Consider the following 16,303-nt stretch of genomic DNA (forward strand, 5'->3'; position numbering starts at 1 on the left):
CTAATGGGAGCTGGATTGCTACCTGGATATGCAGTGCCCTGCTAATATAAACTAATACTGTTTATAAAAGCAGGGCCAAAAGCAGGACCAAAGTCAGCAGCTGTTTACAAGTGCTGTTTGTAAACAGCTGCTGACTGCTAAATATATTTTAATCTAGAAAGTGCTTATTCAGATCTCAGTATTGTTCTCTGTGATGATGACACTAACAAATATTTCTTTTCTCATTTCCAGTATTATCAATGGTTTTGCTTTACCTCTCAAGGCAGAGCATAAACAGTTTCTGGTGAAGGTGCTGATCCCTTTACACACAGTCAGGAGTTTATCACTCTTCCATGCACAGGTAGAAATTATGAAAGTATTTTCTTTACAGTAAGAATTATATGTATATTTTTAAAGGTTGTCTTGTAAATTTAATTACATGCACATAAAAAGGAGAGGGGAATTCTAAATGGACAAAAAATACAATTGATTTTTTTTAAAATTGATTCAGTATCTTTTGTATGAGAAGTATCTAGCTTCTGTTCTGATTAGGTAATTAAAAGCATAATATATATCTGTAATAGTTTGGAAATTTTATTTGGTAGTTAAGCTCTATCTCAAGGTTTTCCTCTCTGCTGTTTTCTCATTCTCACAAGTTTGCCTTTCCCATTCTCTCTCCTAAGAGGATGTTTGGGTTTCCTTAGTCTTGTCCTGTCAAGGCTCTTCTTCACCCTGGCAACCTTCTGAATACTCATACCCACATTTTTTCATTTAATATTCTCCCTCACAGATTGCTTAATACTGCCTTTATGCTCTCATACATCTTTTTATACCTTCAGTTTTCATGATGTAATTTTTCCTCTGATAGCTGCTACCTGTTGCCTTTCTCTTTCATTCTCAGATAGTGAAAATTTTCAGTATTTCTTTTGGTGACAAAGCTTTGCTTTCTAAATATGTTATTCCAGGTTTTAGCTGTGTCGACTCATCTTGCAAGAATTCTCATGACTTTGCTGTATAAAATTAGTAAAAAGTTGCACTTTAAGAGAGTAGCACAGGCTTCAAAACATTGCTTGTATGACTGCATTTAGATTCCCAAGTTATTCTGATTTTTGTTCTTTTATAGAACGTTGTTTCTTATGAACTTGTTTCTTATAAACTGAACTTTGAATGGATTTGCACAGTGCAAACTCTGCATCTCAGTCTAAAACTGGATGTAGTTTGAGAGAGCTGAATAGCATCTTGCCTCAAGTTTTTCTTTATAAAAAAGTTGGGGTTTTGTTGTTTCTTTATAGAAATGTTCTAATTTTGTTTTTGTAAATTGTCACCTCTTCCCAGCTGGCGTATTGCATAGTACAGTTTCTGGAGAAGGACCCCTCACTCACAGAACCAGTAAATATTTCTTTCATACTTTTTTTTTCACTATGAATGGTTTATCCTGTAGAGAGAAAAGCAAAAAGTCTAACTTCTTTTTCCTTCTAATTTAGGTCATTAGAGGCTTAATGAAATTCTGGCCAAAAACCTGCAGTCAGAAAGAGGTAAGAGATATGCTGATATTACAAAGAAAAAGAGTTACTTTGCTCTAAAACATAATAAGCAGGGATCTTTAATTCGTGGTTGATAGCACATGCTGTGGTGAATCTTGGTATTACTTCTTGTAGATGATTTTTCAATACTTTAATTCTAGTTTTTTAAACAGTTTTGACTGTGCAAAGTTTGATAAGTCTGGTTCCTATTCACAAAATAATTCCTGATTCTGCTGCAGAGAATATTTTAGAAAGGAGAAAATAAACATAGTTGAGGATAGGTTGGAAAACTCTGTTAGATTTGGAATTGTTTATATATGAAGACAGTATTTTTCCAGTGAGGATGAAAGATACTTTCTGTGGTGTTTACCTACTAAACATGTAAAAGATGCAGTTAAACACGTGCATTTTTGTTTCAGATGCAAATCAGAGTTTCCCTAGTGAGGTTTTGTGAAACAGCAAAACTGTTATTTTCAATGTTGCTCTCAAAAATGAGGTAAAATGATGAGAATCCCCTTAGTTACTGAAGTTTGAGCCTTTGTTCAGATCTTTGTGTGAGACAAGGTTTTCAGCATGGATGTTTATACTGGTGCAATTCTGAATTTCATTCAAAATACTTTAAATGCAGCACTTGAAGAAGAAACTTGTCCTTGTTTTAAGGGACTGAGTCCAAAAAAAAGCTGCCAGTGGTAGAACTGATGACATTTTTTGAGAGAGGGTCTCACTGAGCTGAGTGAAGTTTCCATTTCTTGCTGAAGCAGTAGAATTTGGAGGTTACCAGCATTCTGCAGAACAAGATGATTTGGAGGTTTTGTATTCAAAGCTTTCTTTTTTGTCTTTAGGTCATGTTCCTAGGAGAGCTGGAGGAAATCTTGGATGTAATTGAACCATCACAATTTGTCAAAATCCAGGAACCCTTGTTTAAACAAATTGCCAAGTGTGTCTCTAGCCCTCATTTTCAGGTCAGTGTTAAAGGTTATTGTTTATATAGGAATGTACAGTCTCAGTTTCAAACATAACTGCCCCCCAAATGTAAATATTATTCTATGTTATGTTTTTAAGTACTTGTCCTCTGTGGAAGAGGATTATGTTGGGGTGGAAGGTTAGGTCTGAGCTCCATTAATAACTTGTTAGAGGTGTTTGGGGTTACAGCTCAGAGCTTGTCCTTCTGAGCCCCTCACAAATCCTTAACCTGTGTCCAAGCAGGCTTTGAGCCCTCTCACTGAGGGTGGCAGGTGCTGGCCCCATAGACCCTGGAGGATGGATTTGCTCCCTGGTTTTGGTGCAGTTCCTGTTTTCTGGCTTGATTCCTTCTAACCATGTACCCATGTGTCTGGTTAGAGGTGACACAAACTGTGTAGCCTGTTCTAATCACATTGTGTAATGGGAGGAAGGGGAATGCATGGGCTGTAAATGGATATGTGAAGAGGATATAGAGTTCATGGCCTGTAGTGTCTCCATATTAAGCCTGGTGATCTGTCCTGGCACAAAGACAGATGTGACTTTTCAGCTCTTCCTTGGACTTCATCCTTTTTAAAATCATAATTCAGATCAGCATCCTCCTTCCTACCCCCAGCTTCTCTCCAGGGTAATTACTGTCCTTGGTACCTTCCCCACACTGAAGATTTCTCCTCCCTTACCCACCCCAGCTCCTGCCTGGGCCTTTCCCTGTCTCCTTTCCCTGGTATCCCAGCACTGCTGGCTTTTTTCCAACTGCACTCTTCCTGATTTTGAGGGAAAGGGTGATGGGAAGTCTGTCTGCTCTTCCTTTCCCTCCTCAACTGATGCTGTGTCTGCACCCAGTCTTCAGTCAGCAATAACACATTGCTCAGGAAATAGAGAGTGGGTGCTGTGGGATCAGAACTACAGGATAGAAATTAATTCCATTAATGCATGTTATGCTACTGATCATAGTAGTTTAATTCCAAAACTAATGACTCCTGGTAGCTCATCTTTGTAGAGTTTCTCTGTGATTTGTTTTTCTGTCAGAAAATCACAAAATTACAGCTATCTGAATTCCTGTTCCTGTTTTATTTCTTTGACTCAAAGGTGGCTGAAAGAGCGCTGTATTATTGGAATAATGAATACATCATGAGTTTGATAGAGGAGAACTCAAATGTTATACTTCCCATCATGTTTTCCAGCCTTTACAGGATTTCTAAAGAGCACTGGAATCCGTAAGTTTGTGCATTTACACTTTATCTTTCAGCATTTGACATCCCACTGATAAACTCAGGGAATGTATTGCAGAACATCTGAATGGGAGAGATGCACACTCAGAGCTGCTCTGAGCAAGTGCAGCTCTGTTAATGACAAAATGTATTAGTCTGCACTTGAGCTTGTCTCAGTGTTTTTAATTAACTGGTATGTGTACAAAAATCACTACTTTGTAGGATAAAAATAGGCCTTCTCACAAGATGGAAAAAAAGAAGAAATTAAATGTTACATTGTTATTGAAGGAAAAATGTTGCTCATCAAGTGTTTCTCCTACGCAGTTTTTTTATAAACGGGTTGGCTCTTAAGCCTGATTCTAAATTGTCTAGAAGAATATCTGTTGGCATTAATAAAGCTTTGTGGCTGTATCATCATCAGATACCTCTGGGAGACTTTTGGTGTTGGCATTTTTTAAACATCCATGAAACAGACAGTATATTCTTAGGTTGGGTTGTTTTTTCTAAATTTATTTAAATACAACTGTTTTCTATGACAATAATTAAGCAGTTACTTAGCATTGATATTGTGATAATTAGGCAATTTTATTTTAAACTGAATGGCCTAGTAAAAAGTGTTTTTATGAAAAATTGTATTGTAGGAAGATGACATACCATACATCCTTTATTTTAGTTGGAAAGTTTTTCTAAGTCAAGATGATTAGCATTTAGTAACGCCAGTATTTTTAATGAGCTGTGCTATGTTCAGGTCCCAGTTGCTTTGAGACCTTACTGTAAAATGTTTTATCTTTTCAAACACTGGTCTTTTTGTTCTGTTCTAGTCAAACTCTCAGGGTTGTGTGTTTACATGACAAATCTAATGCTGCTGGAAAGCCTCTGTAGCTTAACACTGGTCACAAAAAGACACTTTCCAGTCTCCAACCTTTTAATACTATGCACTGAGATGCTTCTGGTAATGAGAATATTCCAGTATCCCAATTCAGACTTTCCATACCCATAGTAATTTTGTTACACGAGCCAGGTAATGACACATCTAAAATAAAGGAGCTATTTAAAGAATTTTTATATTTATAAGAAAAATTTTCATGCAGGAAACAAAAATGAAAGTTTATTTAAAGAGATGAGAGACAGGGGTGCGTGGGAAATGGCACATGGTTTGTGTGTCCTGTAAGGATTAGCTCCAAAGGCTCCTGGCACTTGTGCTGTTGATTCACTGCCTCCTGGCTGAGGAGCTGCTTCTTAAGCAGCCCTGGGTCTGAATATGACAGCCAGAGTAGTGGATCAGGAACTGTGAAAGGGAAAATGAATAAGAACTGCATGAGCACAAGGAAATCACTCTTGAAATACAGCTTTGTATTTTGCATAGATGGAGTGAATATTCAGCTTCATAGAAGAGTCATAAGGAAATAAGAATCACTTTCATTTTGTGTTTGAATTCTATTCCTTGTGCCAGCACTGATGATTTGAATCTCTGTAGTTGCATTCAGAATTGCTCCACAGCATGAGGGAAGAGACTGTAGTTATGTGTAATAGCTTTCTGTTGTTGCCTTTCACCCTGGAGTTTTGGCCTGCTCCATTTCAGTAGTCAGTAGGGACGTGAAAGCCGATTCTCACCTTTAAGTATGTTAATCCAAAGTAGTTTCAGTGCAATCGAAGAATTTACATAACCATGCTTGCAGGAACAGAATCGGTCACAGAAAGGCTGCGAAGAGAAGACACTTTTTATTTCACCTTTGATTTCACCTGAAACTAATGGATCTCTTTCTTTCTTCTCTTTCCATGTTTCACAGGGCTATTGTGGCTTTAGTCTACAATGTGTTGAAGGCATTTATGGAAATGAACAGCACCATGTTTGACGAGCTGACAGCCACTTACAAGTCAGATCGTCAGCGGTAACTTTTTAAAGCTTTTTTTTGTCAGCTGTGCACATGGCCTGCAGTTTAGTTCTCCCCTTACACTCAGGTGCAGTTGCAGAATTTCAGACATGATTAACACTGCCCCATTTTTGCCCTTGCCTGCTTGTTGGGCTTCTCATTGCAGGATGTGAGATTGTGTGCAGGTTGTTCTTTAGGCCTTATTAAATACAGTATCCACTGCATGGCTTGGGAATCCACATTCCTGGTGCAATTCCTTTTTGACTTCATATTCCAAAACACTTAAGTATATCAAGATCTTCAATAATAAAAGGAAAACAAGCGTTGAAAGGTAACACTTTGCTTAAAGACTTAAAAAAAAAAGTTACACTGTGGTTTGGAAAGAGACATGAAGGAAACCCTTAAGATTTGATTTTCCAAGCTGCTGTTTGTTGGCTCTTAAAGCAAAGAGACATCTCTCAGCCTTTTTGTTTCTTATTCAGAGGTCCTGCTGTATCTGAGTCTTTCAGCATGCAGTATCCATTAAATACACCACTCATAGAGGCATTAGTTCAGCTCCAGTGCCTTCCTGTCTTTTCTCCCATTTTCTCTAATCTTTATTTCTCCATTACAGTGCAGCATCTTTTCTCAAAAGTTTCACCTCATGCAAAGATTAGGTGAAAAAAATGAGCAAATTTCAGGAGCTTTGAACAGGTTGCAGCTTCATTTCAGCCATACTTTGGCTGTGACTCAGGGTTCCCCCAAACAACACAAAGGGCACTGCACGTCAGCAGAGGTTTTTAGGGTAGTCCAACCTTGAAAGTCTCTTGGCTGCTGTAGTTTTTTGGCTTGTGTGACTGGAGTCACTGGCCTTTCATTCCTCTTTGTTTTATAGCCCCAAAAATGTGCACATAACAGGCTAGTTCATTAATAGGGTATTTTACTTGTAGAGATTTATTTAGAGATAGATTTGAGCTAAGAAGCCAGATATTCTTGATATGTATTGATAAATAAGTGCCAATCACGTAGTGCGGTTGAGATAAATTGTGGTTTCCCTGCAAAAAGGCAGAGAGTTTTAGGACTGATCATCTAGTCCAGATGTTCACTGAGGCAGCTTGGTGACCTGAATCCATTTGTGGTTGCACTTTGCCCCTTAAGATGAGAAATTCTGCTCTGAACAGCACCAGACACTGCAGTGGTGTGTCCCATGTCTGGATAATGGAGGAGCTTTAGTGGCTGAACTGCACAAAGAATTTCTTTTGCACCTGCTGACGTTGTACTTCTTAGCAAGGCGGGTGCTAACCATGTCACCATTTTTATTTGCTTCTTAGAATTTTAAAAGCTGAATGTATAAACCAGGATATTTACCTTAAGGTTTTCAGAAAATCTTCAGCATCTCAATAAAACCACATTTTAGGAGGGTAGCTTTGATACCACTTAAAGCTTGAGGAGAAATATGTTCAATATTAATGGCTGGGATAGGTCAAATAGGTGAGTTGGATGAGGTGATTATCCTCTAACAGACCTTTAGGTAAGCAGGCATGTATTTCCTAATGATTAGAAGATAAATATTGGTAAGTAGCCTGAAAATATAAGGCTATTTCACTTGTTCTTATATTTAAGTTTAAATACTCTCCAGTAACAATAAGGCTCTTTTTTTTTTCTTTACTGTTCTTCAGAGATTTATCTGAAAGCTGTTTGTATTTTTATTATATGTTTAAAATCCTCTTGGGAAATCAGAATTCCCAACAAATGAGCCAGATGTTGCTATGTTGAGTGAATCAAAGTGTGTAGGAATGTTTCTAATCCCTTGAAATACTTCTCAAAACTTCTCTAATGTGACTGGCAGAGAATCTGTGTATCTGTCATTGTTGGATTTCCATTTCATCTAAACCTGCAAGGTGATGTCATAGAACTTGAGAGCATTTTGTGCCTTGCAGTCTCAAGGAGATTTATTCACAGTAAGCTGAGGCAGAGACAGGAAATTTAGAAAGCAAACAATGCAGGTAAAGTAAATGTTAGGTTTGCTGTTTAATTTTCTCAAATCAGCCACTAAAGTCTGTTTTTAAAGCAAATGCTACACAGATCCTGCAGGAATTTGGTGTGGAAAAAGAGTAACTCACTGCACAAAAGACACATCTTGTAGGTTGAACTTTGCCTTGGCTGGTGCCTAAGCTATAGGGAAGCCAGCAGTCATGTAAGTAAAAATAGTGATTCTAAAAGAATCAAGGAATGCTTTCTAGAAGGTTGCTGTGATTTACAAGATTATTTATATCTTAAATAAATAAACCTGAAAATAATTACCTTAGTCCAAAATGTTAATTTTTATAATTTTGACAGATTAGTTCTGTAGTAAAAGTCCACTGCATTTTTTAATTTCTTACTGCAAATTAGTGTCTATGAACACTGTCACTTTGCTCAGCTTACATTTTATGCTCTTCCCTTACTGCTTTGTTTAGTTAAATTTATGTAGGTAACAAAAAGAAAATACCAAAAAAGAAGTTAAATACATGTTAGGAAAATTGCAGTTGTGTTTAAGAAAATCAGTGCAGCTCTTTAATGTCAACTATATATTTTTTAACATATTTATCTCCAGTCTTCTTTCCTGCTAACTCTTTGTTTTATTTCATCTGTCAGTGAGAAGAAGAAAGAGAAAGAGCGTGAAGAACTGTGGAAAAAACTGGAGGATTTGGAATTAAAGAGAGGTCTTAGACGTGATGGAATAATTCCAACTTAACAAAAATACAAAACAGCATTATTAACCTGTGGAGTCACACATTTATGTAGTAGAAGATGGAGCAACAGTTTTCTGTATTGTGCAACTTTACAGTAGATTTCACATTTGTTTCATTATTACAACAGCACTGTATATACCTGTCTCTAAGTAAAGGAAAAAAATAAGGACTTTAATCCAAAGTTTGGACAACAGATGGACTTCTCAGAACTTTGCAAACATAATCATTGTTTTAACCCTTCTTTAAAACCAGTCTTCAAAGATCTGTTGATGAAAATTGCAATGTCAGATTCCATTGTCAGGACCTGTTCCTTATTTATCGTTAGCAGAGAGTATAATACAACTTTCAAATGTGAACAATCTTAAAATTTAGCTTGTCTTTCTGCTAAACTGTTACGTGTATTTATAGTAAAAGAGAAAAAAAGACTGTCATTTCCTTATGAGTTTGTGTAACATCCTCCTTCTCTGGATAACTTTACTGTAATTTGACTTTCTTTTCCTTTTGCATATCTTCATAAGTTGAATGTCCATTCAGATCAGGGCCATAAAAAACATTGGTCCTGAATAAAAGTTTTGTTTACTGGTGTGAGCATTTTTTTAGTACCAGGCTGTCTCTGGTGCTTCCTTAATTTGAACATTAGGAATTAAAAAAACGAGTAGGTGATAAACATAGTAGGAACGGGAGCTTTGGATTCGTGCACCTATTTATTGCAAATCCAAATTAGTGTCCACAATCCATGGAAAAAAAAAAAAAGGGCAGTGGTAACACCCTGGACTTCAGTACCTAACCAGTATTAGTGATGCAGCATTGGAAACATGAACCAGACTTGGTTTAGAAACACCAATTGCTAAATTATTACAGTATGTTCTTATTGGACCATTCTGAAAGAATAAACAACACAAGCATGAAATTGATCTCCAGTGGTCATGGATCTAATTGGAAATTGAGTTGAGATAGCAGTTTGGACAGTTTGGAGTTGTTGCCTTACTTTTTAATATGTATTTATAAAGTGTTCCAGCAAAAGAGGATGTAGCCTCTAAGAAACATACTCTAGTGTTTTTGTGGTTCTAGTACTATTACTCATCACAGTACCAGCCCTATGGTCTTAGCTGGAAAGGATTCTGGATAATACACTTCTGCATTCTCATCTGGATGCTCATTCCTAACTACTGTATTTGTTACCAAAAGTGGTTCTACAAATGCTACTGAAAAAAAAAAATTCTGGAAATCCTAATGTTCTGAGTATTAATAATAAAGTTTAAAATGCTTTTATATCAAAGGTGCATTGTGACCAAATTGTTTAAAACAAAAGAGGAAAAAAAAAAAACAAAAACAAAGAAGAGGGCTGTATTATAAGTATACATTATTGGCTATCTGCTTTGTATTTGAAAGTGGAATCTTACATCTTTGGTAGGTAAAATGCTGATAAGACTTCTGTACAGTATATATTTAGCTAATGCAGTTGCATTATTCTATACCGGAAGGTATGTGTTTCAGGATTTTTCTCCAGGATGCTTTTGAACTGTTATAGACATATGACAACAGTGAATTGATAATCCTAAACCATCAATCCAGCAGTATTTACATTATAAAAATGAATTGGTGTTCATGAGTCTTTGTGATAGTTGCAAACATGAATTTATGACCTGTTGCCATTGATAGAAATACAGTATAAATACAAGCTTGTATATTTTTCTTCCTACCATTTAAATATACCAGTAGGATTTGAAGTTTTCTTGTTTTCAGGCACGGAAAAAAAAAAAGTAAAAAAGAATTCCCTCCTAGACTACTGACTGTTTCAGGATTATCAGGTCACAGTTTGTACTCCTGGGTCTGCACACACAAATGTTGTAAACTCAAGGCTTTGTAAGAACTTGACACTGTTAATTCTGGAAAGAAAAAAAAAAGTGGAACTAGTCATATGCAACACCAAACACAACAAGATTTAATGGGATTACTATGAGCTTCTTTTAAGAACATTGACTGGGACTCAATGTAAATTAGGCAGTTACTGTCATAGTTGAAACATTTTATTTTAAAGTGCTGAAGCAAAGGTGCAAGCTGAAATACTGAAGATTAAATAAATTTATAACAAATCATGTCCCTTAGCCCATTGATTTTGACAGTCTTTTATTTCTGTTACCAAGAAAACAAACTTGCTAGTGTGATTTCTGTGTGAAATGATCATTTCACAGTACAAGAGGGTGGACTCAAACTCATGCTCAAAGACTATGTTCCATTGTGAAAAACTGAGAAAGAATGGAGGAATAAAACTTGATGTTCTTCACCTGGTGGAGTAAAACACAACAGTGTGAAATTAGAAAAAGCACCTTGTCCTGTACTTAGAGTTTAGGTGAGTGTTGTTTGTTCATGACTATTTTTGGTTTTGCCATGTCATTCTACTCTTGATCATACAAAACTGACCAGACCCTGGTGGGTTGCAATATTTCGTGGCCTGTGCCGCGGGGACAGCGGGGAGTGTCTGCCGTTCCTAGATGATTTATCACTTCTGAGAAGGAATGTTCCTTCAAGGAGAAGGAGGTGATGTGCTGTTGTATGAAGTCACTTGACTCTAAAGGCTGAGTGAAGCGCCTGAAGAAGCGCCTGCAGCCAGGACCCCGCGCGTGCCGCAGCCCCAGCGCCGTGCCCGGCCCCGCAGGGCTGGAGCTGCGGCAGGAGGAAGAGGAAGGCAGCCTGAGTGTGATCAGTGCATCATAAATTACACTTCTGTTTGTTTGCTTCCTGAGTTCCACAAGCCACCTTGGTTGGTGTCAGTGTTGTTGTTGACTGCTCGTGCGGCAGCGTTGGGTGGTCCTGCGTGTCCTGGGCCACATTGGTCTCAGGGGGAAGGGTTGGGCACTGCTGCTCACAGGAAGGAGCTGCGAGGGCATTGGGGCATGGGGATGTAACAACTGTGCAAGTAAAGTTCCTCTCATACACTCTGAATTGACCACATGTTGCTTTCTTCATCTTGCACGTCTCCCGTACTGTTTTCCTTTCGTTGCTTTTGAGTGTTTTTTGTCTCCCTTCCAAAGGTTGGAATGCTTTAAATAAAGGTATTCTAATGCCATTGGAGCGTTTTGCTAGCAGGGTTATAGTAAATTTAATCTTGATTTTGTTAGCATAAGTAAAAAGGTTTAATTTATTTTTTTAATCTGTTCTCATATATGGAAAAATCGAGGGTGTTGGAGCCAAGAATTGCTTGAGTAAGAAATGCAGCAGCTGTACTTGCATTATACGTGTGTAAGTGCAGCCTTAGGCTCTCTCACTTGATGGAAAAGAAAATATATTAGGAGCTCTAAAAAGCTCTTTATTGTTTTGTGAGGAGTGGGAAGGATGAGATTCTTCTCCCTCCAAGTAAAACTGACATAATTTCCTTTTAGTTCTGTCTTTGAAAACAAAGATGCCCTTTTCTCTTAATTGTGTGACACCACTATCCCAAAGCAGTTGCCCTTAAAACAAGAGTGATGATGCTAAAGTTCGAAGAATGTTTTTATTTACTTACAGCTTTTTTAATTTGGCTCCTGTGCTTCCCTTAGCAGCTCTGAAGTGAGCCATGAATTAGTTCTTCCTAGTTGGTATGTGCAGCAGATTTTATGTAGCCCAGTTTTCCATTTTGAACTCTATGAAACAACATCTTGAAAGAGAATGGAACTACTTTTGGTAGAAAACTTTTATCCAAGTGTTGCTTCCCATCCACAGAAGCGTGTGCTTTTTATCACAACCTCTCTGAGTAAGAGTTTTTGTTACTTGGATCACCTGCTGTAAATATGTTGTATTCATAACCTCATGGAGCCATGAGGAGTTTTCAAATATAAATAGTACCAATACATTTCTTGTTGTTGTCCTATTTTTGATTGTAGTATAGCGAATGACCTGTCATGCTTTTTGTTTCAAGGTTAGCATTAGATTCATAGATCTTAATATTTTAGCATTTCATTGTTTAAGCAGGAGAGGGCAGCAAAAGTTCATTTTTCCCCATAGGAATGCTCTGGTCCCATTATTGTTTTTAAACTTAGGTGCATCTAACTATCTGTGAGTAGGGGGGAAAAATGAAACTTTTTTATATATATTAAAAGGTGCATATGAAAATATATAGACTGGTCCAACCAGACTGTGAAAATGTCTTCTACTCTACATCCAAGTAATAATAATAAAAATATCTTCCACCTCTGGATAAAGTACAAGCAGGTCTTAAACTCTTGGATTCAAATGTCATTCTTTGGAAACAGTTTACTTTCTTAAAAGTGGTATCAAAGAAACTCAAACTCAATGGTGCTCCCAGCTATAAATGTGTTATCTTCCTCTTTTGCACATGCTCAAGAGGCTCTGTACTGTGGGTGCATCTAAATAAAGAAGCAATGAAGTGTTTTCCAGGTGCTTGGCTTTTTTTTCCACCTCCTCCCATCTAAACTTCATGAGCCTTTTCAGCAGTGAACTTGGAGCAGTCAGGTGCCCATCTGCATGTATCAAATGTAAGGAATCTTGTCTGGAAAAACAAAAAATGAAGAAATGAGGTGGTAATTTTAAATTTCAGCCAGGATTACCATAGCAAACACTACGTTTTCATTAAGTTAATTTTTTTTCAGAGGGCCTCTGATGATGATGAGTATCCTTGTACCTCCCACAACCCCTCTGTGAGGGAGGTCAGGATGCAGGGAAGAGGCATTAAAGCCACACAGAGTTCTTTGGGAACCCTCTGAGCCTTCCCCTGTGCATCTGGTGAAGGGATTTGTTCCTTTCTGGCAGCATTCCAGTGTTTCAGTGCTCGTGCTGCTCTGCCTTGCAGTTTGGAGGTGAAGGGAAAGGCTGGAGGTCATCAGGGGAAACCTCTGGAGAGAGCCTGGAAAGGGGCACTGCAGGTGGATGGCTTTAGCAGCACTGTAGGAGAGCTGGTTGCTTCCATAAAATGAGAAATATTTATTAAACATCTGATTTTTAAATACCATGTTTTTAACATTATTTGTTCCAATAGTCTAATCCTTAATTCTTTCCAATTTTTTTTCCAACTTGAATTTTAATCAGTTGGATCTTGCCTGTCTTTGTTAGAAGAGCTCATTATCACAAATCTCTTTAAATACTTGTAAGACAATATTCAGAGCAATTCAGCTTAACAACTCCATGTCTCTCTACTTTCTTATTGCAAGGCAAGTATTTTCTAAAGAAGTTAAAAAAATAAAGAGAACATGCACTAAGTTGGCCTCCAGGGTAGGATTTGTCTTCTTACTTGCAAGTTAGAAATCAACCTTTACAGGATTGGAATTAAAAACTTAAATTAGTTTCCTACTTTCAGTAATGATAATTGCTTTGCTAATTTTTCATCTTGGTCTTTCCTTCTCAGGGATGTTTTGGTTTCTCCTGCAGCAGCAGAATGTCTGGTTTATCTTACATTAAGTTTGGACCTCAGATCACAGGTGTGTAGCCTACAGAAGTAGATTTGTGTGCAGGTACAGGCTGGTCCCAAGGCTGCATTAATTAGTGCCTCAGTACTCTGAAGGAATAGCTTGGGATTTAAACTGGACACTGATACAAAGTCTCAAATTATGATCTGTGATTTTAAAGATGGAGCTGAAGCTAAATCAAATACCCTGAATTTGTTAGTAAATACCTTGAAAGCAAATGTACCAACCCACTGTGAGCAGTGACCACAGGCTCTTCTGGGAGCTTCCATGACATGAAAATAGGTAATACAAAAACTTTATTTTGCAATATTTTAATGTTTGTTTGTTTTTGTTTCTCCCCTGTCCATCTTGTCTATTCAGTATTACCATCCCTCCTTCAGTCAGTGAAGGTGTGAGAAGCTGGAGGTCACTCAGGAAGGCTGGAAAGCTTGAGATGCATTTAAAGAAATGTCTGGTTTTTATTCAGTGGTTCATTCTTCCATACACACTGAAAGTGTCTGGGAACTTGGCATTATCCCTGCATCTGGGAAGGGCTTCCAAAAAGAGAATGAGAAAGGAATATTCTACACACCAGCTGAAATATTCTATCCACCACCTGAATCTTGTCAAAATCCTTACTTTGCAAGCTTTTCCTCGTGTCAGAAGCCTGTGCACTTCCCTGGCAGAGGCAGCAGTGTCCCAGCAGTGGATATTCCTGGAGCCCCAGCCACAGCAGGAGCACCCTGGGGCAGAGTGGCTCTGACAGCCAGGGAGGAAAGACCTTGTGTTTGCACAGGGATTTGTGCAGCCCTCAGTAAAGGCAGAGGGTACCTGCAAACCTTTGTGAACTGAGCAGGCTCGAGTCAGGTTTGAATCTTTGCCTTTTGAACCTTCAGCACATGTGAGCAAACTGGACAACTGATTCAGTTTTAGGTTTTTATATTATTTCTGCAAAGTGTGCTCAGTGGGGTTACAGCTTATGCTCATCCCAAAGGCTGTGCAGCAACTCCCCTGCTTTTTAGGATATTTGGCAATGTTTATGATGTGCATGAGTGGAAAATCACTGTATATTCATTTAACTGTCTCCAACCAACATGGGAATCTGCATTACATAATCTTCCATTTCAGGCATCTTGGAGGCACCAGGCTGAAATCTGCAGGTGCCAGATCTTGGAGTAAACTGCAACTTGGCAAAGGGCACTCTTGATTTCTGGAGGAAGGAAATGTGGAACTCAGACAGTGGTAATTAGTTTGTTAGCCCACAGACTATTTCACAAGCACAAGGGGATATTATTGCTGTTTGCTCTCCATGACACTCATCAGACAATAATTGTCACGGTCAGTGGTTATGCACATTTCAAACATCAGCTCTGGCCAGACAAAAATGACTCAGGAATACAAAGAAAATAATATTTCCAACTGCAGTGTGGTGCCCCCAGCCCCCCTTTCTCCTGTGCTGCACCAGGTTCTGCAAACACAAGTGTAAGGAGTTGTATTGGGCTGAATTCAAGCAAAATGTGCTGTTCTAGTTGAGATTGTCATAAGAGGAACATAACTACAGACCAGGGGGCACTTCAGCCTTTTCCAAACAAATGCCTTTAAGTGGTCAGCTAAAGAAATGGGACCTCATTTTAGAGGCCCTTCCACCAGATCAGATTGTTCTAAGCCCCATCCAATCTGGCTTGAACACTCCCAGGGATGGGGCAGCCACAACAGCTCTGGGCAGCCTGTGCCAGGGCCTCAGCACCCTCACAATAAAGTATTTTCCCCAATATCCTGTCTAACCATGCCCTCCATCAGTTGGAAGCCATTCCCCATTGTCCTCTCACTACACAGCATTGTAAAATGTCCTCTGATCAATGTCTGCAAAGCTCACTAGAAAGCTCACAAGCTGCACAAACCTTTTGGATTTTTCTGCTAATACAGCTTAGGCCAAGCATGTACAAGAGTTCTTGCTTGCTTGATTTTTGTCTGAATTTGGGAGAGCAGAGGTGGCCACTTGTCCCATGGAATTTTATTCCCTCAACTTCCAACTTTTTCAGCTGTTTTTTCCCCCTCTGAACATTTCATCTGGTTTTTCTTGCACTGGGTGTGAGTTGGTGACTTTCTCTGCAGTTCAAATACACTTTAGTACCAAAGATCCCCCGGTTTACATCAGGTGCTTCAGACTTACCAACCCTGGCATTCAGGTGCAAGAGAACACTCTTCCAGCAGGAATCAGGTGTGCCCAGAATGCACCCTTTAACCTATGATCTCAGTTGCTTGGAAAAGAGATTAACTAAATTAAACTGTAAAAATATACACATGGACAATTTTTCCTATCCCCTTCAAATAATAATTTCTATAATTTATATTTCTGTTAAATCCACAATCAAACTTCTCACTTCCTATTCTAATTTACCAATCCCCTCTAAAATCATTGACAATGATACGTATGCTGTATATAATTTCATGGGACAATATCCAATCTATTACTAGGACTTAAAATCTAATAATTAAATTTATATGCTTGGATTAATTGTCTAGGAAAACAGACTCTATAAATAAGCCATTTAATGTCATAGTGGCTTTTTGGTGTTTTTTTGGGCATCAATTAGTCACTGATGTAGAATATCCTGTTTTGATTGCATCATCAGTGCAGGAGGGAGTGTGGGCATGGAA

At 38.2% G+C, this 16,303-nt stretch overlaps 1 protein-coding gene across 2 annotated transcripts in view; it reads left to right on the forward strand.

The window, feature by feature from the left end:
* Positions 1 to 10,360, forward strand: part of PPP2R5E (protein phosphatase 2 regulatory subunit B'epsilon) — a 71,039-nt gene extending 60,679 nt beyond the window's left edge. For both annotated transcript variants that reach the window (XM_054286823.1, XM_054286821.1), the window contains exons 8-14: positions 232 to 340; positions 1,315 to 1,368; positions 1,464 to 1,514; positions 2,345 to 2,464; positions 3,552 to 3,679; positions 5,464 to 5,565; positions 8,164 to 10,360. In XM_054286823.1, coding sequence (XP_054142798.1) covers positions 232 to 340; positions 1,315 to 1,368; positions 1,464 to 1,514; positions 2,345 to 2,464; positions 3,552 to 3,679; positions 5,464 to 5,565; positions 8,164 to 8,263 — 664 coding nt within the window. In that variant the 3' untranslated portion in view covers positions 8,264 to 10,360. The remainder of the gene's footprint in view (positions 1 to 231; positions 341 to 1,314; positions 1,369 to 1,463; positions 1,515 to 2,344; positions 2,465 to 3,551; positions 3,680 to 5,463; positions 5,566 to 8,163) is intronic.
* Positions 10,361 to 16,303: the final 5,943 nt, after the last annotated feature.

Source organism: Melozone crissalis, unplaced genomic scaffold (genome assembly GCF_028551555.1).
Source record: "Melozone crissalis strain CALT ecotype California unplaced genomic scaffold, PUWL_Pcris_2 ptg000056l_1, whole genome shotgun sequence".
Taxonomy (NCBI): domain Eukaryota; kingdom Metazoa; phylum Chordata; class Aves; order Passeriformes; family Passerellidae; genus Melozone; species Melozone crissalis.